The sequence below is a fragment of the Triturus cristatus genome, chromosome 12 (assembly GCF_964204655.1).
Source record: "Triturus cristatus chromosome 12, aTriCri1.1, whole genome shotgun sequence".
Classification (NCBI taxonomy): domain Eukaryota; kingdom Metazoa; phylum Chordata; class Amphibia; order Caudata; family Salamandridae; genus Triturus; species Triturus cristatus.
The window spans coordinates 299,748,792-299,773,426 of NC_140595.1; the positions used below are offsets into that span (position 1 = coordinate 299,748,792).

The 24,635-nt window shown below is 46.6% G+C and overlaps 1 protein-coding gene across 3 annotated transcripts in view; it reads right to left on the reverse strand.

Annotated features, from left to right (window-relative positions):
- E2F4 (E2F transcription factor 4) overlaps positions 1-24,635 on the reverse strand; it is a 253,243-nt gene that overhangs the window by 200,186 nt on the left and 28,422 nt on the right. The window contains exon 1 of one of the 3 annotated variants that reach the window (XM_085638828.1): positions 1,713-2,065. The exons of 1 other annotated variant lie outside the window; for it this stretch is intronic. In XM_085638828.1, coding sequence (XP_085494954.1) covers positions 1,713-1,838 — 126 coding nt within the window. In that variant the 5' untranslated portion in view covers positions 1,839-2,065. Of the gene's footprint in view, positions 1-1,712; positions 2,066-24,635 lie in introns of those variants that run through there. One more of the 3 variants, XM_085638830.1, reaches the window with a different exon arrangement.

Genomic DNA, 24,635 nt, shown 5'->3' on the forward strand with positions numbered 1-24,635 from the left:
AGACCTACTTGGTTTAACACATGCATTTCACAATAAATAAACCTGACCTAAAGCCTTTTTCATAACTTTTCAAAATAAACAGATTAGACATAAATATGGCACTGGGCACCCCTTTTCAAAGTGAACCAATAAGGGCTACTGTATTGAGCATTTTCCCCACAAGGCAACTACCAGGCATACAAGTACAATTGTATAAAAAAATTAAATATAGTAACGAAAAATACTATCTCTCATAAAGGGCCTAACAAGGAGTATCCTGGTCCAAATCTTCTATCTCCATGGTCATGTAGCAAGATACCCCTCTGCAAGCATTAATGTAGAGTAATAACGATTCGCCCTTAAATGCTTACTGACAATAGCATATGCTTTTCACAATTAATGTGTCAGGCCTACTGGCTTTATTATAACTTTTCACAATACACCGTCTTTGCCCATGGCTAGGATTACTCTTTTACCAAAATAACCAACAGAGTCTGTAGAACTGGACACAAGCTTTCCCATAAGGCAAAGGCGCAATAAAGTTTTCTGTCCATTCAAATGCTGTACAACCAACATGTATGCGGAACACAGTTCCTCTCTCAATAATACACATGAGATCTATTGCCTGTTGATCACATAATGTCACCAACAGCTGCACTGTCAAGCTAGACCTAAAAATCTAACTGTGGGCTAACATTCGGGGACTGACTGGTAAAATGATTTTATATTAACTATAAACGGAACCAGACCTTTATTATTGCATGTTGCGGCACCAAATGTATGGCTTCTAATAACTTTTACGTATAACCGATGATTTAGAATCAATGTAAACAATCACCATACTCTTGAGCCATCAACACACAAGTTGGGCTGTCAAAACCTCAGGTATTCGTTATAACATATAGCAATACACAAGTACACGAAAACTATATGTTGGGAATGTTTCAATGCAATATTAACCTAAATGACTGAGTGATATAAAGAAAGAAAAAAGACTAAAACGTGAATTCCTGTGATGCAATAACCAGGCCAAAAGTTGTGTAGTGTAATTTCCAGGTGATGTTTTCGTTACACTTATTAGAAGTTTTAATTAACACTTTGTGGTCACAGAATGATTGTGAACATGCAAACCATTATAGGTTTGGAACAAGTCACGCCCCTTCCAGTATAAGACTAGTACTTGCCATGCCCACTAACTACTATAGGTCCAGACTTCCGCATGCCCCTCCAACAGCCACAGAACCGGCCGTCCACATATGCACCCACACTACAGGTTCAGCACTTGCCAAGCCACCTGATTTACACTCCATATCCTGCACTTTCAGTCCCACTAACCACACCCCTACGCATCACAACAGATCTAGCACTCCCATGCCTCCATTCATTTACCACTTTTTGTCCAGTACTGTCAACGCTTTGCTTTGCAGAACAGACAGCGCAGCGCCTACATACACCACTTTAAAGTTCAGAAGCTCCCCTCTTCACTTTTAGTCCATCACTCTCCGTGACTACCCTCACAGCTGTAGCACCCCCCGATGCCTCAAAAGCCTCTGGAATCTCGTATGACACTCCTTGCTTTAGTTTCACTGTTTTGGGGCTAGTCATCTTCATGCCCCTCATCGCCTGTCTCCGCTTAAGACTTTCCTCAACACTTTGAATACTCTCCGTGCTCTCTTTCACCATTTATGATTTGTAATCTTCAAGCTGCTCCCTGACGGCGCGTTCTCTCTCACCACTTTGAGGTCCAGCACGCCATCCTTGGCTTCCTGCAGGAGGGACACAAACTTGGTAGTTAGGAGGCCCAGACTCTTCTCGTGCCGGCTCGGGGTGGCAGGTAGCTGCTGAGCCGAGTCCGCCATCTTTCAGGTCGGTAGCGCTTCCGGGTCACGGGAGCGCGCGGGGCGGAGGGGAGAGGGGGCGAGACCTGTCGTGCTCGCACTGTGGGAGCACTACAGGTGGTCGGTGGAAAGGTGCAAGAGACAGTTCGATGTGAGGGTGCACGCGCCCGGTGAGGGGCGTGCTAGAGGCTGGGGCACGAGATGGGTGGAAGATGCACGCTCGCTTCCCCAAGAGCCGTTATCGTCGCGATGCAGCTTGGGAAGGGTTTGAACAGCGGCTCTAGCGAGTACCGCGGCGCAAGTGCAGAGAGGCACAGAGGCATCATGAGGGCATAGGCGAAATATACACATATGGCAAGAGCACAGACCAGGCAAGAGGTACCCGGGGAGATATAGCAAGCCTGTAGAGGGTGCCGCAGCAAAGATAGATGGTAGAACTATCAGCCCGCTTTAAGCGGCGTAGTGTGAGTGGGTGACACTCAATTGGCAAATGCGTGACACATTGAATCACTCTTTGCCATAAGTAAAGCGGGGCAATGACCAGTATGTTAGTGACACTGTCTGAGTTTTCTGTTCTGGCCCACGCGTGTCGCAAAACACTGGACGTAAATCAAATAGAGCATTGAAATACCTATTGGAGTTATCAGCGCTTGGTACCAGTATAAGCCAATTTACAGTCAGTCAGTCAAAGAACTTTATTTCGGCTATACAGCCATAAAAGCACATATAATTATACAATTACATATAATACAAAAGACAAATACACGAAATAATACAAAATATCCATAAAACCGAGGGTAGTAGTATGAATACAAGTTTAGCAATATTTTCTGACTCAGCAACGACTGGTCTCCCTCTTATTAACAACCTTAGATATCTATCTTTGACTGGTAATCTATAGACATGATTTTAAAAAACAATTAAGAAATATACATAAAAAAAGAATAAAAAGATAGAGCAGCTCGAGAAGGGAAGGTTTCAAAGCAGTTTTTATAGCTAAGGAATTGTGCAAACATGGCTTAGCAGCATAATTACTGAGTGTGCACAGTTAAATTATTTCCAAGCTCTTATTCTTTAAAATCCCCCTGCGTATGCACCTCATCGTGAATAGAAACCTGGAAATGGCAAATACAAATAGTGGGTGAGTCTCATATTTTAGCAGCCTAACAGCCTCGGTGTGGTGCCTAATCCCCACATTTCTACAGAGCTGGAGCACCCACTTGGACCTTGGCCTTCTATAGGCGGGACAAAAAAGAACAACATGGAGTTCTGTCTCTTCGACCAAATCACACCCTGGGCAGTTTTATAACTCCCTTCCATTTGTTTGTGAGTGTTCGAAACGGGAGCACCCCATGTCTAAATTGAAGGAACAATTTCTTTGCCAAAAAAGGTTGTATGCTATCAAGAGCCAGTTCTATCTTATATTGCTGTTTGACATCTAGAAACCTGGAGGTCAGACTGCTTGAATTAATGCTTGGCCATAATTGGGCAAATTTATGTTCTCTATAGGCAAGGAATAGCGACTTTTTGGGGATGGAGGGGCAGATCTCTTCTGGTGTTGACCACATATTTGCCTTCCCCAGCGCTTGGCATGTGTTCCTAATGTGAGACAGCCATGGTATGTTCCCTGCACCAAAAATAGTCATAACATCCTTCAATTCCTCCCTATAATTGGCTAGCTCAGGTGTGCTCCAGAGACGGCGCCAGAATAGGAGTGGTCTAGAGGCGATTATATCAGCAATGGGGCCAATCCCCAGGTTCATCCTTAATGGTGTTAAGGGAGTGCTCTTGGGGAGGCCCAACAACTGCCTAAGGAAGGTATTCTCTGTCATAGATAGTGTATTGGATAGGCAGTGACCCCAGAGTTCTGCTCCATATAGTGACGCTCCCCTTGCCGGTATTTTATATATTTCTGCAGGGGGGCCTGCCACTTTCTGTGTGCAGTTTTTATGTACTTTTAAGATACCTCCTGTGGACTGTGTCAGTTTTAAATTAGCTTTCTTTACTTGGGTCCCCCAATCCATCTTATCATTAAGTGTAAGGCCCAAGTAATCGAAGATGGACACCCTCTCTAAGGCCCTGCCTTCCATTTGGGGGTGTGGGCAATTGGTAGTATTGGCATGGAAAACCATGTATTTTGTTTTTTGGAGATTTAGCTCCAATTCCCTCTTCCTGCAAAAGGCACAAAACTCCTCCAATAACCGCTGCATGCCCATGGGAGACTTGGAGAGTAGTAGCGTATCATCCGCAAACAATAAAGCTGGAATTTTGCTGTTCGCTAACCTCGGTGAATCTTTGTCTTTCACTGCCAGTAGAGTTTCGATTAAACCATTTAAAAAGAGGGAGAACAGGGTCGGAGCTAAAACGCATCCCTGTCTCACCCATTTCTCTAGAGGGAAAGGGGCTGTCAATTCACCTTTGTTGCCGTATCTTATTCTCGCATACGTATCCTGGTGCAAGCGCTTCAGCTGGTGGCATAGGTAGGCTGGTACTCCCATGTCACGGAGTAAGCCCCATAGCTGATCACGCTGCACCATATCGAATGCAGATCTAAGATCCACTAAGGTGAGGTAAAGACTGCCACCCTCCAAGATCACAGTTTTCCAGTGGATCAATTGCAATCTAAAGATCTGGTCGATAGTTGAGGTTTTAGTCTTAAAGCCAGCTTGTAAGGGTGTTAGTACATTGTTTTCTTCCATCCATGATTGCAAATTACCAAGGAGAACGCGTGCAAATATTTTTTGGGTAACGCCTATAAGACTTATTGGACAGTAGTTTGCTGGATTGAGCGGTGTGCCTTTTTTATAAATAGGGATAATTTCTGCCCCTGCCCAAGTCGGGGGCAGCGCCATACCTTGTAGGATGGCGTTAAATAGTGTCCATAAATAAGGTGTCCACACTGCTTGCTCATTTCGGAATAGGTCACCTGGAATTCTATCCAGCCCGGGTGCCTTGGCTGGAAGCAAATTACACAATGCCACTGTAACCTCTTTCATTGTGCAGGGGGGGCACTAATATTAGGGGGATTTATATCTGCTAATACTTCCCTGGCGAGTACAGCTCCATCAAAAGACCTTGAGTATAACATTTTAAAATGGGATCACCAGACTTCTTACCCCAAGTTTGGTTCACTAGCTGAGTTGCCTTCAGAGTTCCCAGTTTTAACTAGGTTCCAAAAGCCTCACATATCTCGGTTATCTAAAGCTGTTTTAATTGCTTCCCATTTGTCTAACTCACAGCTAGTTTTGGCTTCAGCTAGGGTTTTTTTTGTATTGTGCCCTGGTTTCTTTAATACCTGGATTTTCATTCTCTTTAATCCCCATTAATAGAGCGTGTTTCGCTTTCCTACATCTTTTGTTATACCAGGGATGTTTGGGTTTAAGGGCTGGTCTAATCTTATCACTATAAAAAAACTCTGCCAATTTTAAAAGCATATCCTGATGGTTTTTTCCTATTGCCAACAGGGATTTAAAACCACGGCTGTTTTCGAACAATCGAACTGCAGTTTCTAAAAAAGGGATGATTTGTTTGTACAAGGTGGCCACTTTTTCCGTCGACTGCAAATGTTCCCCAACGTACTCATGTACCTCCTTCAATTGCTACTAGATTTGAGGCGGGGTGTGTGTGTGCGCTATGGTGGTCCTTAGGCACGGGGAGAGCTATTTCTAGGACCAACGGATTGTGGTCACTTTCATGTCGGGGTTTAACCGAGAAATCTTTAGTTTTGTGCCATAGTTCAGCGTCTACCAAGATATAGTCGATTATAGATGCCTGTCCTAACGTATTGAAGGTGAAGTTACCCGGGCTGTCAGAGAGGAAACGACCATTGCATGCCCTTAGTGAGTGGCTAAGTGTAACTGAATTCATCTGTAGAACTAGTGGGGTCCAACCCCTTATTGGCTGGATATTGGTTTCAGGGATAGACCAGACCGAATCTTCCTCGCTTGTGATGGTGGTAGTAATGCCATTTAGGGGCTCAAAGTGATAATTAAAGTCTCCACCTATAATTGCATAGGTATTCTCTGGTAAAGTATAGAGAAAAGTGGTGAGACAATCCAAAGTCTGGGAGGTTTGTCCCTGCCTCACTGGGTGAGAATAAACATTGATGATGGCAATCTTCAAGGTGTTATGAAAAGAGAGAAAGATGCACAAAATATCAGGGGAGAGGCATATCTATCATTTTAATATTACATCCCAGATGTATACCGACCCAGGTACATAAGCCCCCTGATGGTCTCCCCCTGGGCGGCTTTAATACAGTATGTAACATGCCCCACTCTATGTAAATCTGACCTTGACCATGTTTCCTGGAAGAGGCATAGCTCGTGTTTATCTATATAATCTCCCCAATCTGGGAGGTCCAGTTTCGAGCTAAGACCTGCTATATTCCAGGATAGAATCTTGGTGTTCTGTGTTTCGTCTGGGATGGCTATCTGGGTGTATGGGGAACACCTGTCCTGTTGTGTTGCTTGGTGCATGGTCTTGGCTTGACCGTGATTCCCTGCCTTGATATGTGGGCTACATTCAAGATCCCGATGCATCTTACTAGAAGGGCTGGGAGTGCTAGTTGTGGTAGTAGCCTCGCAGATTTTATCAAAAAGTTGATCACCCTTCTTGGTTCTTCCACAATTTAGGGGCTCAACTAGCTGTATGTTAGTGTAGGTCGAACTTTTACAGTTAGGATTTAGTCAATCTATCAAGTCCAGGGGACTAAATCTATTACTGAAGGGGATATTAAATGCCATGATATTTTGGCATCCCCGACCCATGTTTAGCATGCTACCACTCTGGGCTCTCGGTTCCCACTTTTTGTGCGCAGTTCCCGCTTTATCTAGCAGGGGACTGGGGGGATAGAAGTAACCCAAGTGCAGTGTCTGGATGCCCCCTAACTCCTTAGAGTAGCCCCATTCAAGAATATGTTGGACCGCCCTACTATCTCTAAAGTTGATCACAACACAATCCCCCGGAATTTCCTTACGCCTCTGCCCCAGCCAACTAACCCTGCGTGTAAATAGGATTTCGCTTTGTACTAAATGGGGGAGTGGCCTGTGTTTATTTAACCAAAAAGTAATTTTGTTTTTTAGTTCAGGGTATGACTCTCCTCGGCCTATTTCCAACTCTGGTACTCCAGCTAATATAACAACATAGGGAGTGGAGGCTGGGGGCAGATCTATACAGGGAAGAGTAGATTTTAGTTCCATGATTTAAGGTGGGTTGGGTTCCTAATGTCTGCATCACAAGGTCTTTGTGCTTGTTGTTTTGTTGACGGACCTGATGTAGTTGCTATAGGCCTAGAATCATGAGCGTTATCAAGGCACTAGGAAGACCTGTGTTGGAGAATGGCTGGATTTTGTGGGACTGGAGGTTTAGTCCCAATAGGCGCGTTGTTTTGCACAGTTAATTTATGCCCTTCAGGAGGGGATGGTGGTATATAGACAAGTGTAGTTGCCTGGTTTCGTTGGGGAGCCAATTTCAAATTTGGGGATTTAATAGATTCAATGGTGTGCAAGATGGCATCAACTTTACTCCCCCATGAGTCCATCAATGTTGTTAAGTTATCAATGCGTCTTGTTGCAGCATCAAATTCGGATTTTATAAACTGTTCGAAGTATGCCTTAAGTTCCATTGCCAGATGAGATACCCATAGTGGGGGCTCCGAAGTTTTGGGACTACTCTGGTCAACGACGTGTCCCCCTGGTGATTGGTTTGGTGGCATCCAGGGAATGTGTTTCGCCTGCTTACCTCCCTTGTGGACAGTTTGCTTCCGAGGTCCTCCTTTCTTTTTTGCCCCCCCACCCATGCTGGTCATGATAGTATTGTCCGGAACTATGAGTTCTTGGATGCACAACAGTTCTGAATTTGTGGGCACAATTAATGTTTGGGATGAGTGTGATAGCTCTGGCTCCATAGTTGGTGGAGTATTTGGAAACAACGGTGTTATGGAGAGACGTATCTCTGTGCGTTCTCTTTCAATGGAAACAGCTCCTATTGCCTGCTGCAGCATTTTGTCAATAGCAGTCGGATGGGCAATGGCGGTTAGCAGGGGAGCTTTCTGCCTGGTGGTTGGCCTTGTCAGCAGGGGGGGGGGGGGGGGGGTAAGTTTTCCCATGGCTATTTAGTGTCCAGGGCTCCCAGCCCACGACAGTGTTTAATGGTATTAATCAGTGGTAAGGGCAAGTGCTGACCACACTGGCCTCCACAAGTTTTAAAGTCTGAAATCTTTCTTTTTTGGACCCCCGGGTGCTGTTTCCAAACCAGATTACTCTGTAGGAGCCAATAAACAAACGTTAGGGCTAGTAGGGAGCAGATTTAAGGGGGGTAGCCCAGCCCAGCCTCAATCGGTCTTCGACGGGCTCAGACGGGCCCGCCCTTGGCCCAGGCTTCGCCCGGTGCGTCCCGCGCAGCGGGGTGCGAGGCAGCGCTTTATAGCGAGATGGGGACGCCTCTGCCCTCAGCAGCTATGGGTGATTGCCGGCGTTGCACTCTGGAACTCCAAGTCCCACCAGAGTGTGGCCGCTACCAACAGCAGCAGCGGGGGACCTCCGTGATATTTATCAGTTCCTCAAGGGAGGCGGATTGCCCCCAGGCTCTCAGGTGTTCCCTCCGGCAAGCGGACCAACGTGACAGGTACAGCAAAAACAAGCCAATTTACACTTAATGATTGTGGCTGAATAATTTAGAATTGAAAATATTTTAATTCAGAAAATATTGGGGTGTGAATTAAACATTACTAGGACCTGTGGGAGGGGTATTGATCTTCAGAATTTCTCAATTGTTTCTGCAGTCTCTCATTGGGTAACTACCTAGAATGGAGGCAAGTAATGGCAGTGAACAGTAAAAATTAAGAAATAAAGTCAATTTTACAGACACAGTAGAGTAAACCAAATAAGTGATTAACAGAAGGCTGAACCAAATACAGGTCAAACCTAGAAACTTGAATGAGATGCAGAGAAGGAGCACATACAACAATGTCAAAAACTCCCACGCATGTTCACCAAAATCATTATAGCAGGGGTATGCCAACCAGCGCACCACCATGATCTCCTTACTGCACGATGCACTGTGCACATTCAATGGCATAGTGCACCACCCCATATTGTACAGGGCACTGTCACTTACAGAACAGCCAGCAGCACTTTCAACTACAACCTTAGGGACATTGCACCACCCAGAACAGTACACCAAACCACTTCCATAACGTGTATGTATGTATCCGGTATTTGTAAGGTGCAAACTAATCACCCCAAGGGGTCTCAAGGCACTGGTGGCCATCGGGGAGAATAATTGAGCTATTGCCCGGAGTCACAGGGTGCTGACCTGAGCTGCCGCCGGGGATCGAGCCGTGGGCCACATACTCCGGAGTCAGGCTATCTGGCCTCTGCCCTCCCCTCCCCCCCATGGCTTAGTGCACAATAACACACAGCACAGTGGAGGGTCACCCTTAGCACAGTGAACTTCAGTCTTCGGTACTTTCCACTGTCACCCTCAGAACAGTGAGCTACAATTTATGGCACAGTCCACCACACCCAAGCTACTGTACACCATTTGCACTTCAAAATACTTCCTTGCGCACTGCCTAGTTGTCTCCAGTTTTGAAGCAACAGTTCAAGTAATGCATTTGAAATGCACAATTGCTGTTGTCTTGATGCTACCTCGTCCTGTGCCGTGCCCATTGGTCAGGGCTGGGTAGGCCTAGGTCGGGGCTTTGATACATTCATAATCTCATAGGTCAGTTGGTTCCTTGTTAAGAACAAAGATCAAAAACAAGCCCAGTGCGTCCATGGAAAATAGGGTATCAATTCGCCCAAAACAGGCTTGGACGCAAGTAAGTAATAACTAGCAAACACTTGTAGGGCAATTGAACAGAGAGCATGCTGTGTAGAGCGTTAGTATCAGCTGTCCGAAGTATCTGTCAATCCAGGCGTGCCCCATTGCAAATGATGGAATCCCTTTGTCTTTGCGCCCTTGCCGTATTACAGACGTGAGCGCAGAGGCAAAAAAGCTCTCAGGAGGCGCACTGTACTTTCGGTGCACCCCATGAGAGCAGCCCTCTGGAGGGAGGAAAGAGGGTCCTATGGACCCCACCAGACATCCCCTTGAAGACAGCTGCAGTCACTGACTGCACCCGCCTGCAAGGGGATCTCTAATCCCCCTTCAAAGTGCAGGTGGGTTGCCACCTGCACTGTTAAAACACCGCTCCATTTTTCACATTAATGCGCTGCCCCCAGGGCAGCACGAGTTCGCGGCTGCCCTGAGGGCAGCGCCTTCATCATAATACGGCATATTTTCCTTCATTGCGCTGGGAGCAACTTTTGAAAGGTGCGCCCAGCTCAATGAGGGAAAATGCGTTACATGTATAATGCAGCCCCAGGTGTACTTTGGCCTGCCTCTCTTTCTTTGCATTCTGGGGTCCAATGGAGAGCTGTTCTTGTGATGGAGTCTTGTTCTCTTCTGATGATATGTCCTATCCGTCTCTATCTTTTTCTCGTAATGATGGCGTGCATGCTCTCTTGCTTGTATCTGGTGAGTAGTTCCTGGTTGGAGGCTGACAGTTTGATGATTTTGCTCTTCGTCAACCAGCATTTTAATCCATATAGGAGTGTGGACTGAAGTCCAACCCTCATCACCCCTTCTACATTAAGTAATCTGCTCAAAAACCCTAAAGCATCTAAGATTTATAGATACAACAAACCCTTCTGATTAGATGTAAAAGAGATACTGAATTAGCCTAGGAATGTGATTTAGAAGTAATATGGCCTGTTTCTACTTGGCGCTGTATGTGGTTAAAAAATTGCAAAACGTCTTGTGCTGCTAATATCACACAATCACTATTTTACCTCTATAACAAAATATTCTTTATCTTTTTACAATTCATCACATATATTCCGATATACCTAACAAGTGTTGGTGTTAGAATTGAAACGTAATATTGCCATATTAGTCGTATTTTACCTGAAATTATGTTAGCATTTATATAGCTAGTTCATTATATATGCATACTGTATGTATACGCAACTAGTAAATGCAGATGTTATGTTTGTTAGGTTGACATCTGTGCCATCATTTTACCTCTCGAAATGCCATTTTCTATTATAATCGAAACTGTTTCTTGATCATTTACGAGAAATGGTCCTTGGTAAGTTTTGTTTTTTCAAAGCTGAAACTTGCACATTAACGCATGCCTTTTCTATTACATGGAGGCCTTCTCCCACCTGTCTAGTGGGGAGGATAAGCCAGACAACCTTGAGCGGTAGATAGCTTGTGCCAGGCTGCAAAATTGAAACCTCGGTTCTGTACCCCCATTGTATTACGACAGCTACCTGTGTTTTTCCATAGTAGGCGGCTCTTTGTGGGCTCCGCAACATACATAATGTAACTTTATGCTTGTTTGAGTCAGTCCCTCGTCAGCCATCTTAGGAGGCAGGTCAGATTGGACTTCACTGCAGTGTACTTCGTGAGTAAACTAGTTTGTTTGCATTCTCTACTGTGTCATCAACTCTTCATTATTGGAAGGCTAGATGAGGTCGAGAGTGACCAGGGTGGCCCTAATTGGGTCACTTCCTTCACTGGTCCTACCATTCTTGCCCCGCAGACATCAAATCTTTATTAGTTACTTTTCCTTTAGTACATACCTTCTGGCTGCAAGTCTGGAATCAAATTAACTCTGTTTTTAACTCCAAGATACCCTTTTGCAACATCAATGTATTTTTGGGAAGTCTAGCCGAGCAGTGGAATTTCAACAAATAACAAAGAATTAGAAGGATTGCTCCCAATTATCCTTTCAAGCTTGGTGGTATGCAACCTGTGATAATCATAGACTGGACCCATCATACTGACCTCCTCTTTCTCTGACACATAATGCTCTGTTCTATGGTCTCCTATCACAAATTTTCTGGACAAACAAGCACAATCCTCGTTTCAACATCACCCTAATTCAGATGAAGTTCTTAAACCCCCTGACGTTCCTGTCTTCCCTACCTTAGGATGAAGTTTTTTCTGCTGTTCTTTTTAAATACATATTAATGCATCATAATATTTTATATTATCCTTAAAATGTTACTAAACTGACCATGTATGATTATAATGTTATGTTTCTCCTTTTTTATCTCACTAGTATTTTCCCTTATGTTTTCCCCCATTTTATCTCCCTAGTATTTTCTTTTTTGGTTTGAATGTCATATTATTTTGAATAATATTTATTCTCAATAAACCAACTTTAAAAATAAAGGAGCGTAGACAGAACAGAGTTCTGGTATAGCCTCAGCTTGGCGTTGCTGCTGTACTGAAATGACATCTGCACATTGTTTATCATCCTGAAGGCATTCCTGGCCTTGTTCAGTCTGTTCTTGATGTCACTTCCTGTGCCTCCATAATTTCTGATAGCACTTCCTAACGAAGTCAATTATGGCTAGGTCCTCTCCAACCACCTTAATTGGTAAAGGGTTTGGAATGTTGAGTGGCATGACTTCTGACTTCTTTGAGTTAATCTTCCCACTTGTTGTGCATAGGTGTTGAGGCACAATGTCTTTTCCTGCATATGCTGGTCATCCGCACAGTTAAGGTCCTCCAGTGTAGAGAATAAGGTCCATCTGATGCCCCTGGCCTGGTCTTCAGCTGTGCGTTGTATTACTAGGTCGAAAAGCAATGCTGAAATCACACATCCCTCTCTCACATCATTCTTGATTTCAAAGCAATACTCATTATCTTCCTCCTTGCAGGTAAAATTATCATAGAAGTTCTTTATGAGGAGACCTATCTGCTGCGATATGCAATAGGCCTTCAATATACACCAGAGGCTGTCTTGATGGACATGGTCATAGGCTTTCTCAAAATCAATTAAAGTTGATGTATAGTTGTCTGCCACTTCGTGCACTGCTCTATGAAATGGTGTAGGGTAAGGATCAACACACCCTCTGCCCTTGGTAACCAAGCCTGTTCTTTACTTAACCACTTGTCCATGGCATCACAAATGCGCTGTATAATAATTTTCGCCATTATTTTACTCAGGAGTGGCAGAAAGGTAATTTCACACCAGTTACACTTTGTTAATGCTTCCTCCTTTGGAATCTTGACTATGATGCCTTGGTTAAAATCATCTGGTACTTTCTTTCCCTCAAAAATCGATGTAAACAGTGGTTGGAAGATCTTGGCTTATATTTCAGGGTCAGCCTTAAACATTTCCGCATTCAGATTGACTTGGCCAGGAGCTTTTCCGTTTTTTTTAGATCAGGTGTCAGTGACAAATTCTTCTTTCTGTGGTAGGGCAGTGTTCACAGGCAAGTTTGTCTCTGCTTCTTAGATGTCTGCTTCACTTGTTGGTACTGATCTGTTCAAGACTTCTTTGAAGTGCTACGCCCAATGTGCTTCCTGCTCTTTCTCTGTTGTGAGTAGTCTGCCTTGTTTGTCCATGATAGAAATGTTGTTTGTTGCACAAGATTTAGCACTGACTGTCTTTGAGATGTTAAAGACCTTCCCAGTTCTCCTCTACTGGAAACCTTGTTTGCTTGGCTGGTAAGGTTATCCATCTATGCCGGCTTGTCTGCTCCTGTCATTCTTTTGACTGCTCTGTTTGTATCTATGTACTGTTCCCTGTACTTCTCCTGCAGCCTCTCAGATTAGGCCCCCACAAGTTTCTTTTTTGCTGCCCTCCTGTCTTCAATAGTTTTACATGTTTCTTGCTTATCCAATCTTTCCCCTTCCTTGTCTGGATCCCCAGGCATATTTCACTGCTCTTCACCTATATTAAAGAGACCTGTTCCTATTTGTTGTTGACTGTGTCTGTAGCTGGCTCATACAGATCTGTGTCTGCCAGGAGTTGGAACCTGTTTTTGATTTGTAAGACGAATGCCCTCTCTGCCTGGGAGTCCTTTAAGTTTACCACATCAAAGTGCTGTCATCCTAATGTTTTGCATTAGGTTTTTCTGAGCTTGAGCTTCGCAACATTGATCACTAGATGGTTATCACTGCCAACGCCCACTCCCTTCCTCACTCTAATAACTTGCAGTGAGCTTCTCCAAGTGTCACTTATTATTAGGTGATCAATATGGTTTCTGTCTCTGCCATTGGGCGAACACCAAGTTAGTTTGTGAATATCACTATGTGGGAAGAGACTCCCTCCTCTGACCAGATCATTTGTGGTACATAATTCCAACAGTCTTTCTCATCGCTCTGTCATGGTTCGTGTTGTCATTTCCCACTTTAGCATTCAAGTCTCCCATCATAATCTTCAGGTTGTGGTTCGACACAGCTTGCACCTGTTGGTAAAATATCTCTTTGACTGTTTTCTCAGTATAATTAGTTTAAGCATTTTACTGCATAATGGTGGTGTTGATGTGTCTGACTTTTAACCTGCCTGTCATGAGTCTTCTGTTGACTGGCTTCCACTCAATTAGGCATTTCTCTGTACCATTGCTCTGGATGATGACAACTTCTTTGTGATGTTGGTCATTGTCCCTCCCCAAGTACAGTACCGTCTCTCTTGCGGTGGTTTTCACTCTGCCAGTTCCAGTCCATCTACTTTTGCTGACTGGAGGAAAGTGCCCCTTTTTGCTCCAAATGCTGATGGTTATGTCTCTGATAGTGCACTGGAGTCGGCTGCTGTGACCCCAGTGCCTGTGCTCTCTCCCAAAACTGTTATGTTTGATTTGATAATCTCAAATTGGCAAAGACTTTACCCCCTTATTAGTCCCTAGTAATGGTTCTGGAGTACCCAGACATAGGTGGAAAAGGGGTCCCCAGGGACGCAGCAGTTTTGTGCCACCCTGGATGACCCAAGCAAACTACTGACAGCTGTCCTGCTATTGCAGACTGCAGGAGTAGTGCATACTGCTTGAACTCGACTGTGACCTCACAATGTGTGGCATAGTCAAGTTCTCTACCTCTAATATATGTTAGGCACCCCTAAGGTAGGCCTCCTCAGCCCAGGAGCCAGGGTGCATTATATTATATGAGAAGACATATAAGTGATAGCCATTTGGCCCTTTAGTGGGGTTTCCCATTGGAAACTACTATAAGTGTTAGCGGTCCATAGGATAACACTCTCAACATTGGCAGTTATATTATGGTACCACTAAAATATGTCATGTTTGCTATCAAATAACATGCCTTCCCACCCCTGCCATAATTCTTGTGCCCTGGGGGATGTGGCATGCACCCAGGGCGCACCTTAGAGGTTGCTCACCTGGTTGTCCCAGCTCCACTGGGCTTTGGCTGACCAGCGTGCGCTTTTCTGCGCCTGCTGCCTCCAAGATTCCCAGGAGTCAGGAACAAAGGCTTGGGCAGGAAGGAGATCACACTTCCCTCCTCCCAAGCAGGCTAGTGAAGAAGCACATAAAGGCGATGAGCTTCATATGCTGCACCGCCTCTGATATGCATCTGGGCTGAGTCCCAGAGGAGGAAACGGCCCTCCCCTGCCCCAGGCACATTTACGCCCAGGCAGGTGGGAAGTTAGCTGTGCAGGGAGGTGTGCACCCAGCCAGAAAGAAGGCTGGCCACACCTCCAGGGTGAGCAGCCTGGTCTGTACACTACAATTTGATTTCTGCCATCTTCAGGAGTGGCATAATAGAAGGTTCTGGGTAGAAAAGGTGATCTACACCCCCGGGTGTGGTCACCTCAGGGGCAAATTAGCCACAGAGACTAGCTGCCATTGGCTACTAGCTTCCACATCCCTAACTCCCATAAATCTAGTATTTAAGGGACTGCCCCTGACACCAGAATCTCAGATCTTAATAACTTGCATCAAGGAAAGACCAAGAGGATGCCTGTGTTGCCAGCAACAGGACTTTGCCCACAGCAGCAAAGCAAATGAGGAATACTTTGTCCATGTGGCTACGGACTTGGAACTAAGTGAATCACCCCCGTCCTTGGCTAAAACTCGGCACTCCTGAAGAGAAGGACTCCTGTGGAAGCCAGATGCACCCCCAGGCTCCCCTAGAATAGTGGCACTAGTCATTTGCAAACTGCAGGTAAAAACACTCTCCTGATCCAAAACAGGGACCCAAAGCAGCCCACACAATTTTTCCGAACCAGCTCCCCAAGAGGGGGAGGTGGGTATGGGAGGGTATTCAAGTGTGAAGCACTGCTGCTTTTGTTCCGATATTGCAGCACCGTTGCAAAACCGTCCCTCACTGCTGCAAAACTGCCCCCACCCTTCCAGCCTCACAGGGAAATGCCTGATGTCCACTACGGCCAGTCCGGCCCTGATCCAGTGGGTGGTCATCAGGCCCTCCATGGGATCTCCTAAATCAGGTGGTCCAGTGCATTGTGGGAGTTGTAGTCGCGCATCTCAGGCTGCTACCTCACTCCCCCGGACCCAGTGAACTTCCAGAACCTTTTCGCCATATTAACCGCTGCCAAGGCTTGTTGGGTGCTAGTCCGTCAGCCAACCCTTTTACTCAACGTTGTATCACAAGGTATCTCCAACCGACCTGTGACTGAAGTGAGCAACCTCTGCGTTGTTGTCCCTTTGCATCTTTTACCCCGCAGAATCGTTTCAGTGGTAAAAGCAGTTCTCTCTCTGCTCCTGTTCAGCACCACAGACAGCCAGGACAACCTGCACCTGGGCTCCACAAGTGAGGTAAAGGTAAACTGACTGTCGTGGCTAGGTCCTGGGAACCACATCACCTTTACCCTGCAGGGGTACAATGCACCTCGACTTGAGAGTGACCGATTGTCACTAGTGGTTTTTCCAATTGACTGAAATGTTATCTTTTTCATCTATATTTCATGCACCGATTTAATATTGCTTTAAAAATCTAAAACTCTGGTTATATGTATGCTATTCCGTTTGTTATGGTGTCTAAACTAAGATAAAAAATACGCTCTATTTTTATTAATTGGTGTTGGATTTCTCTCACGTCATGTCAATTATTCATCGTCCATGTTGGTACTCGGCAATGCTTAACACATGTTCCTCAGTAAAGCCTGACTGCTCTTTGCCACTCTACTAGGACTGAGCTAAGGATTTATTAGTGTGAATCCAAGGACCATCTTTGGGGTATTGTGATACTATTACATGGTAAGGGTATCCAGCCATGCCACATACTATTCCACTTTCCTACACTGACCCTTAGTGTGTGAAGGTTGCAGTGCCCATTTCAGATGTTACTTGAGCCAGCATTCTGGGTTATAAATAGTCCGTTCGGGTCTTGCACTTGGCACTCGGAACCTCCATCATCCTGTCAGTACTTTCCTTTTAATACTATTGTCTATTATGTCAAACATGCATGTCTCATTCAGAGACTCTGGAAGTCTCTCCTACCATAAATATTTAGAGATTTTTGCTTATGTTTCCATTACAAAAGTTTTTATGAGACAAGGTTGTTTGCTTTGTGCCCAACCTGGAGGACCAGTGAATTTTTGGTCTCTACCTTTTGACCTGGCCGGCTTGGCCAACCCTATCAGGAGACTAAGCTCCTGCCTTCATAGCTCTCCAGGTCACTGAGACACGCAAGCCCCTCACCCACTTCAAGGTGGCTATCCTCTAAGGAGTACTTTTTTGTGTTGCCCCCTTTTTATCACAATCTGATCCATTTACTCTCTCATTTGTTTAGACATTTTCTTTTCCTTTGGCTCTGTCAACATTTTGACAGCTGTGTACCTCATTCTTGCACTTTTATATAAAACAGTAATTACAATTGGCACATATGTGACTGTTTTTCTGTGTGTCCTGCAGGGAGGCCAAGTATTGGATAAACAAGAAGTTTGAACTCCTTTATTCTTTATGCCCCACCCACAGACACTGTGAGAAACTCACTTCCCTCAGCATCAAAGCTCTCATTTGTGCTCGCGCACCCACCAATAACCTGAACTTACCTAGACAACAAGAGGCGGCTCTGTTCACAGATTGCACTGTACAAGAGTCCTGTGTTGCATGCAAAAAAACGACAAAAACATAAAAGCTGGACAAAATATATGCTCTTAGAGACTGTAAGATGAGGTAATCAAATGTACTCACCTATTACCTGAAGTTACACAAAGACCTTGAAGCAGCTTACTTCTTAGTATGCACTATATGAGAGTCATATGTTGTCTGGGGAACAATGCAGGAATACAATCAGGAGGCTGGAAACCCAGAAAAACATAATGTACAAAGTCATGTGTACCCGCAGCTCAAGATCTGTACAATTACCTGTTAAACTACAGGATTTTGAATTGTACTGACGAGCTATTTGTTTTAGTCATTAGCATTGGTAGCATCTTGTATTGCTTATGTGGGGGAGGGTGAAGTAGTATGGGCATTCTTATGTGTTACTATGTGTATTTCTTTAAGCCCTGGTGTGTATTCCATTTGGCGCATACAGTATGGTTCTGAGAACGCCGAGGCTTTATTCCTTGCCTGTCTTCTGAATCATCTGTCTAACTCCAGTGACGTAGGTTCCTTACTCATGGAATAAAGTATTCCCCGTCAGACGTCTCCCTGATTCATTTGGAACAACCTACTAAAACCACATACTTCGGGGACACTCAATAAAATGCATTAGACTAACTGTAGATGGCAGGGCTGATGTGTATTGTGTGCTCAAGTGTGACATTTGCGTAGATGTGGGCAAGCCAGAGAACTCATGGGAAGAGCCATAGCTGAGCCGGTGGTCTGGGTTGGCTCAACGAGCCCAAACATAAGTTGAGTCACGAAAAAAGTGAAGCTTTTCCAGGATATATGACGATTGCTCCATTTCTGCCTTGTACACAACCACAACCCACATTTACATCTGACTCTTTTTCACTCTTGATTATACTCTCTCTCTCTTTGGGCCATAATCTCTTTGCTCCTCTCTTTTGTCCATTTTCTCTTCTCTGCCCCAGCTCTTCTTCTTCAGACTCCGTGTCTCTAAATCTCTCGCTTTATGCCTCCTTTTTCCTGCACTTGCTCTTCTCCTTTCACACACCGTTTATCACTTTTTACTCTATCTCACTCTGCTTGTCTCTCCTGCTCCCTGCGAAACAGTGGCATTCTTGAGCCATGAAATGTAAAAAAAAATATATATATATTCTTGTATAGTGGTTACAGCTTTCTGATGGATACATCTGCCAGTGGATTCCTCACCTTGTGAATATCCCCTGCGCCAGCAACATTCGGAAACTTTTGTAGCAGTCCACGCCGATGGTGTCGACGACGACGTCACAGAGACACGGCTCCGCTCGCGACTCCGCTGACGTCACCGGCTCCATAAGAAGACGTCGTCGGCGTGATTTCGTCAGTTCCCTTTTTTTCGCGCCGTCGAAGCCAACGGATTTCGGGAATCGCTGTTGTTAGCGGCATTGATACTTTGTGTAATTTCGTTGTTTTTCCTGTCTTCTTTGAGGATGTCGACAAAGAAGTCTGGGTTTAAGCCTTGCCGGGAGTGTGGCAAGCATATGTCCATTACTGACCCACATGAGGACTGTGTGTGGTGTTTATCCTCGGACCACGATGTGGATGGCTGTACCAGCTGCCGAAAGATGAGTACGAAGGCTCTGAAGGAACGGGAGGCAAAGCTCTTATTGCCAGAATGAAGAAGGACAAAAGAGGGAGAAGGAGATCGAGATCGAGGTCTCGATCGAAGTCGAGGTCGGCGTCGAAGTCGACTTCGGGGCATGCTTCTCGAGCTAAGAAGCACAAGAAAAAGAGAAGACACTCCTCTCGGCACCATTCAGATAAGAGCACGGTGCCGAAGCCGTAGTCACCTGCTCGGCGTCGAAGGGACTCTGTTTCTCCTTCTCGTGTGCCGGGTTCGCCTGCTGGTCCTTCGTCTCTGGTGGTCTCTTTGTCTCCGGCTTCGCCAGTTCCAGCCCGTACTCCGACGCCGGTTCCATCCCCGGCTCCGGTTCCGTCTCTGGCTCCATCTCCGGCCCCGGAAGATCTTCAAGTCCCGGGTGAGCCTGCGACGCCGTTGATTCCACCGGCGGGCCGGTTGGCCCGAGTCCGGTGGGGCCTGGCCAGTATCCTGCTTTCCCTGGGCCAGGTCAAGACCCGTCACATTACTTAAATGCAATGTATGGGGTATTTGCTCGTGCCATGTATGTCCCTGGTGCACCTGCGGGTCCGACAGGTCCTTTGGCATTTAACTTAGGGGTGTCGCAAGTATATCCTCAGGCCCCTTTCTATCCATTTTATCCAGCGACGCCGTCTTGGAATCCTCCGGCACCGAGAACATCGACGCTGCTTCCATCCGCACCGGCTCGACCTCGTTCGACGCCGATGGCTCCGCCGGATCCACGGTCGACGCCGGCGGAGTCTATTACGGCGCAGCCGACGCCGAGGATTCGAATTCGCTCCAGAAGGGAGACTCAAAGGATTATTGAGGAGCAGAGATACCTTCAGGAGGAAGCGGAGGATGGAGAATTGGTGGAGTCAGATGAGGTTTTTGATGAGCTTAAGGAACTTAGTGGTTTGGACCTGTCTCTTGAGTGGGAGATTACTCCGCCATCAGATGAGCCATCCAAGGACGTTGCACCCTACCATGCAGTCATAAGGAGAGCTGCGGAGTTACTTGATCTCCAACTTCCAACAACGGAGTTTAAGTCAAACATCTTACTTAACTGAAGTCTTGCATTCTCCCACAGCGGTATCAGAGCCTTTGCTTCCATTTAATGAGGCCATTGCAGAACCTGTGTTGGAGGTGTGGCGCAAACCTTTTTCTGCTCCTGTGGTGTCTAAGACTATCGCTAGGAGATACAGAGCGGCCCCAGGGGATCCAGAATTTTTGTCGTCTCATCCATCGCCTGAGAGCTTAGTAATTCGGGCAGCTTGTTCTGGGGAGTCTAAAGGATCTTTTCCACAGGTCCCTGGGGACAGAGAGGCAAAAAGGCTGGACCAGTCAGCAAAGAAGGTGTTTTCATCAGCCAGCATGGCTTTGAAATCGACTAACGCAACATGTCTTTTGGGACGCTATGTACATGCGCTGATGGATTCGGCTAGGAAACTGGTGCCGAAGCTACCTGATGAGGATAGAGCTGGTTTTAACGACATCTTGGCTGATGCTCAGGCGGCTGCGCGGCAAGTGATCCAAAGTGGGCTGGACACAGCAGATTCTGTTGCACGGATCATGGGGTCGTCGGTGGCAACTAGAAGAAGTGCTTGGTTGAGAACTTCGGAGTTCTCTCAAGATGTGCAATCAACCCTATTGGATCTACCGTTTGATGGGTCTGGCCTCTTTGGGAAAAAGGCAGATGCTGCTCTAGAAAGATTCAAAGAGAGCAAGGCAACTGCTAAATCTTTGGGACTCCAGTCTCAATCGAGAGGGTCTTTTAAGAGGTACAGAGGTTTTGGAAGGACATCTTTTCGAACCTATAGGCAGACTCAGCAGCAGCAACAGCAGCAGCAGCAAGGTTCCTCGTCGAGAGGTTACAGAGGAAGAATCAGGGGTCGCACACGTGGCCGTCAGCTCTCCTCCTCCTCTTCCTCTTCCTCAGCCCCTCCCGCCACCGCAAAACAGCCCTAGATCTGACATTCCGGATCATGCTGGTCCTGTGGGGGGCCGGCGTACCCATTTTCTACAAGATTGGGAATCTGTAACTACAGATCTCTGGGTTCTAGATCTTGTGGAAAATGGGTATGCCCTTCCCTTTCGGGAATTCCCTCCAAATTACCCTCCTTGCCAAGGGGCTTGCTCGGAGGACCACCATCTTCTCCTGCAGGAGGAAGTCCTGAAGTTGTTTCAGAAAGGTGCGATAGAGGTGGTTCCAGAGCAGGAGAGGGGTCAGGGATGCTACTCCCGGTATTTCCTGATTCCGAAAAAGGACGGCAGATTGCGTCCGATATTGGACCTCAGGATCTTGAATTTTTATCTAAAATAAGAGAAGTTCAAGATGCTCACCCTTGCTCAGGTTCTTCAAGCGCTGAATCAGGAGGACTGGATGGTGTCCATCGACTTGCAGGATGCGTATTTTCACATCCCAATCCTGAAGTCGCACAGAAAGTATCTCCGTTTCACGGTAGGGTCGCAACATTATCAGTTTGCGGTCCTCCCGTTTGGTCTTACTTCTGCACCTCGGGTCTTCACGAAGGTGATGGCAGTGGTGGCAGCCCATCTCAGAAGGTCAGGGGTCTCGGTTTTCCCCTATCTGGACGACTGGCTGATCAAGGCGGAGTCTCCAGAGAAGGTGCTGCATCATCTGCGGGATACAACTCAAGTGTTGTACAACTTGGGTTTTTCGATAAATGTGCCCAAATCTCACCTGGTGCCCTCTCAGCGCAACCTGTTCATAGGTGCAGTACTGGACACTACTGTTTGTCGAGCATTCCCTCCTCCTCAAAGGATTCTCGACATACAGGAAATGATTCCTTTATTTTACAACGGAGCGGTTGTTCCGGTCCTGAAGGTCCTTCGCCTGCTCGGTCTGTTTGCTTCTTGCATTCTGTTGGTCAACCATGCACGCTGGCACATGAGGGCGCTCCAGTGGTGCCTCCGCAAGCAGTGGTATCAGCACAAGGGAGATCTCAGGGAGTCTGTGAGGATCTCCAGAGAAGCTGCGCCGGATCTATCTTGGTGGGGCATGGAGGGCAATCTGTCTCAAGGAAAGCCTTTCCATCTTCCTCCATCGGTGGCCACAGTGATAACTGATGCATCCACCTTAGGGTGGGGTGCTCATCTGGGGGATCTGGAGATCAAGGGTCTTTGGTCTCCAGAGGAGAGGTTGCTTCACATCAACCTTCTGGAATTGCGGGCGATACGTTTGGCGCTCAAGGCCTTCCTCCCTTCCCTTCGCGGTCAGTCTGTTCAAGTCATGACGGACAACACTACCGCGATGTGGTATATAAACAAACAGGGAGGAGTGGGGTCTCTTTGTCTCTGCAGAGAGGCCTTACGTCTATGGTCCTGGGCTCAGGACCATCAGATTTGTCTGATGGCAAATCATCTGGCCGGGGTGCTGAACGTGCGTGCGGATCGTCTCAGTCGGCAATACTCCGCCGACCACGAGTGGAGGCTCCATCCGGAGGTGGTTCGTCACATCTTTCGGACGTGGGGAACTCCTCGGGTGGATCTATTTGCCACCCGCGAGAACGCGCACTGTCCGTCATTCTGCAGTTTCCAGTATCCGATGCAGGGAGCGTTGGGGGACGCGTTTCAGCTGAGTTGGGGCTCACGACTCCTTTACGCGTTTCCTCCCATACCCTTGATTCCTCGGGTTCTGAGGAAGGTTCGCCAAGACCGGGCCCAAGTCATATTGATCGCCCCGGATTGGCCAAGAAGGGTGTGGTACACAGATCTTCTCCACCTCTCCTCGTGCCCTCCGCTCCGTCTCCCTCTGAGGGCAGACCTCCTCTCGCAGTCGGAGGGGCAGGTTCTACACCCCCACCACCAGAGCTTACACCTTCATGCTTGGAGATTGAACGGGGCAACCTGAATTCTTTTTCTCTGCCGCCAGATGTGGTGGATGTTATTTTATCGGCCAGGCGACACTCCACCAAATCTATTTATTCATATAGGTGGTCTAAATTTGTTCTCTGGTGTGGAGAGAGGTCCATTGATCCTTTGAAGGCTCGTCTGTCTAATATTCTACAGTTTGCCCTTTCTCTTGCTCAGCATGGCTTTGCTGTGGCTACGGTGAAAGGATATTTATCGGCTCTGTCGGCTTTCCTTTGTTTGCCGGATCAGCCGTCATTATTCAAATCACCTATTGTTCTTCGTTTTATAAAGGGCCTTACAAACAAGTTTCCTCCTACTCCCTTTATTGTGCCTCAATGGGACTTAAATCTTGTACTAATCTATCTTATGGGTTCTCCCTTTGAACCCTTACACAAGTGTCCCTTGAGGTTGTTGTCCTTTAAGGCAGTTTTCCTCGTTGCAATCACCTCGGCAAGGAGGGTAACTGAGCTTCAAGCTCTAAGTTCAAAACCCCCATTTATGACCATTCATGCTGAACGAATGGTACTCAGGACCAGGGCTGCATTTTTGCCTAAGGTGGTAACTCCCTTCCATCTGGGGCAGTCCATTACCCTTCCTTCCTTCTATCCTCCCCCTCACCCTTCCAAGGAGGAGGAGAAACTTCACCGTTTGGACCCTAAGAGGGCGGTGAGCTTCTACCTGGACAGGACAAGGAACTCCAGGATTGATGACCAGCTCTTTGTGGGCTTTGCTGGCTGCAGGAAAGGTCGAGCGGTACACAAGCGCACCCTTTCCAGGTGGATTGTCTTGTGCATCAAGATATGCTACTCCCTAGCTGGTAAGGAGCCTCCGGAGGGTTTGAGGGCTCATTCTACCAGAGCAAAGTCTTCCACATCTGCCTTAGCTAGAGGTGTTCCAGTGGAGGACATTTGTAGGGCGGCAACTTGGGCCTCCCTCCACACCTTCGCAAAGCATTATTGCTTAGACACCGAGGTGAGGAGGGACGGACATTTTGCTCTTTCCGTCCTTCAGGATTTTCTGGTATGGAAGGGTGGACACCCTCCTCCGGGAGTGGGGACTGCTGTGGAATCTATTCACAAGGTGAGGAATCCACTGGCAGATGTATCCATCAGAAGAACAAGGTACTTACCTTCGGTAACGCTTTTTCTGGTGGATACAGTATCTGCCTGTGGATTCCTCACTGACCCACCCGCCTCCCCGTTGTCCATCCTTCTATTTTTTTTTTGTTGAAACATTTTTATTGTTTTCCAAATCAACAATCCAACGTTCTGTCCAACTTCCCCATCCCCCCCCCAGGAGTACTGTGCATTACTCAGCGATTCCCCGTGTCCAAGAGAAGTACCGTCCCTCCCAACCCCAACTCGTTCCCTCCCCTCCCCACCCCCATGTCAGTGCGCCCCCATCTCCTACCTCTCCCCCGATGTGCCCCCCCTTCCAAGTAAATTATGTACGGGTGCTCAACCCCTCCCTGAGCAAGCAGACCTTCCC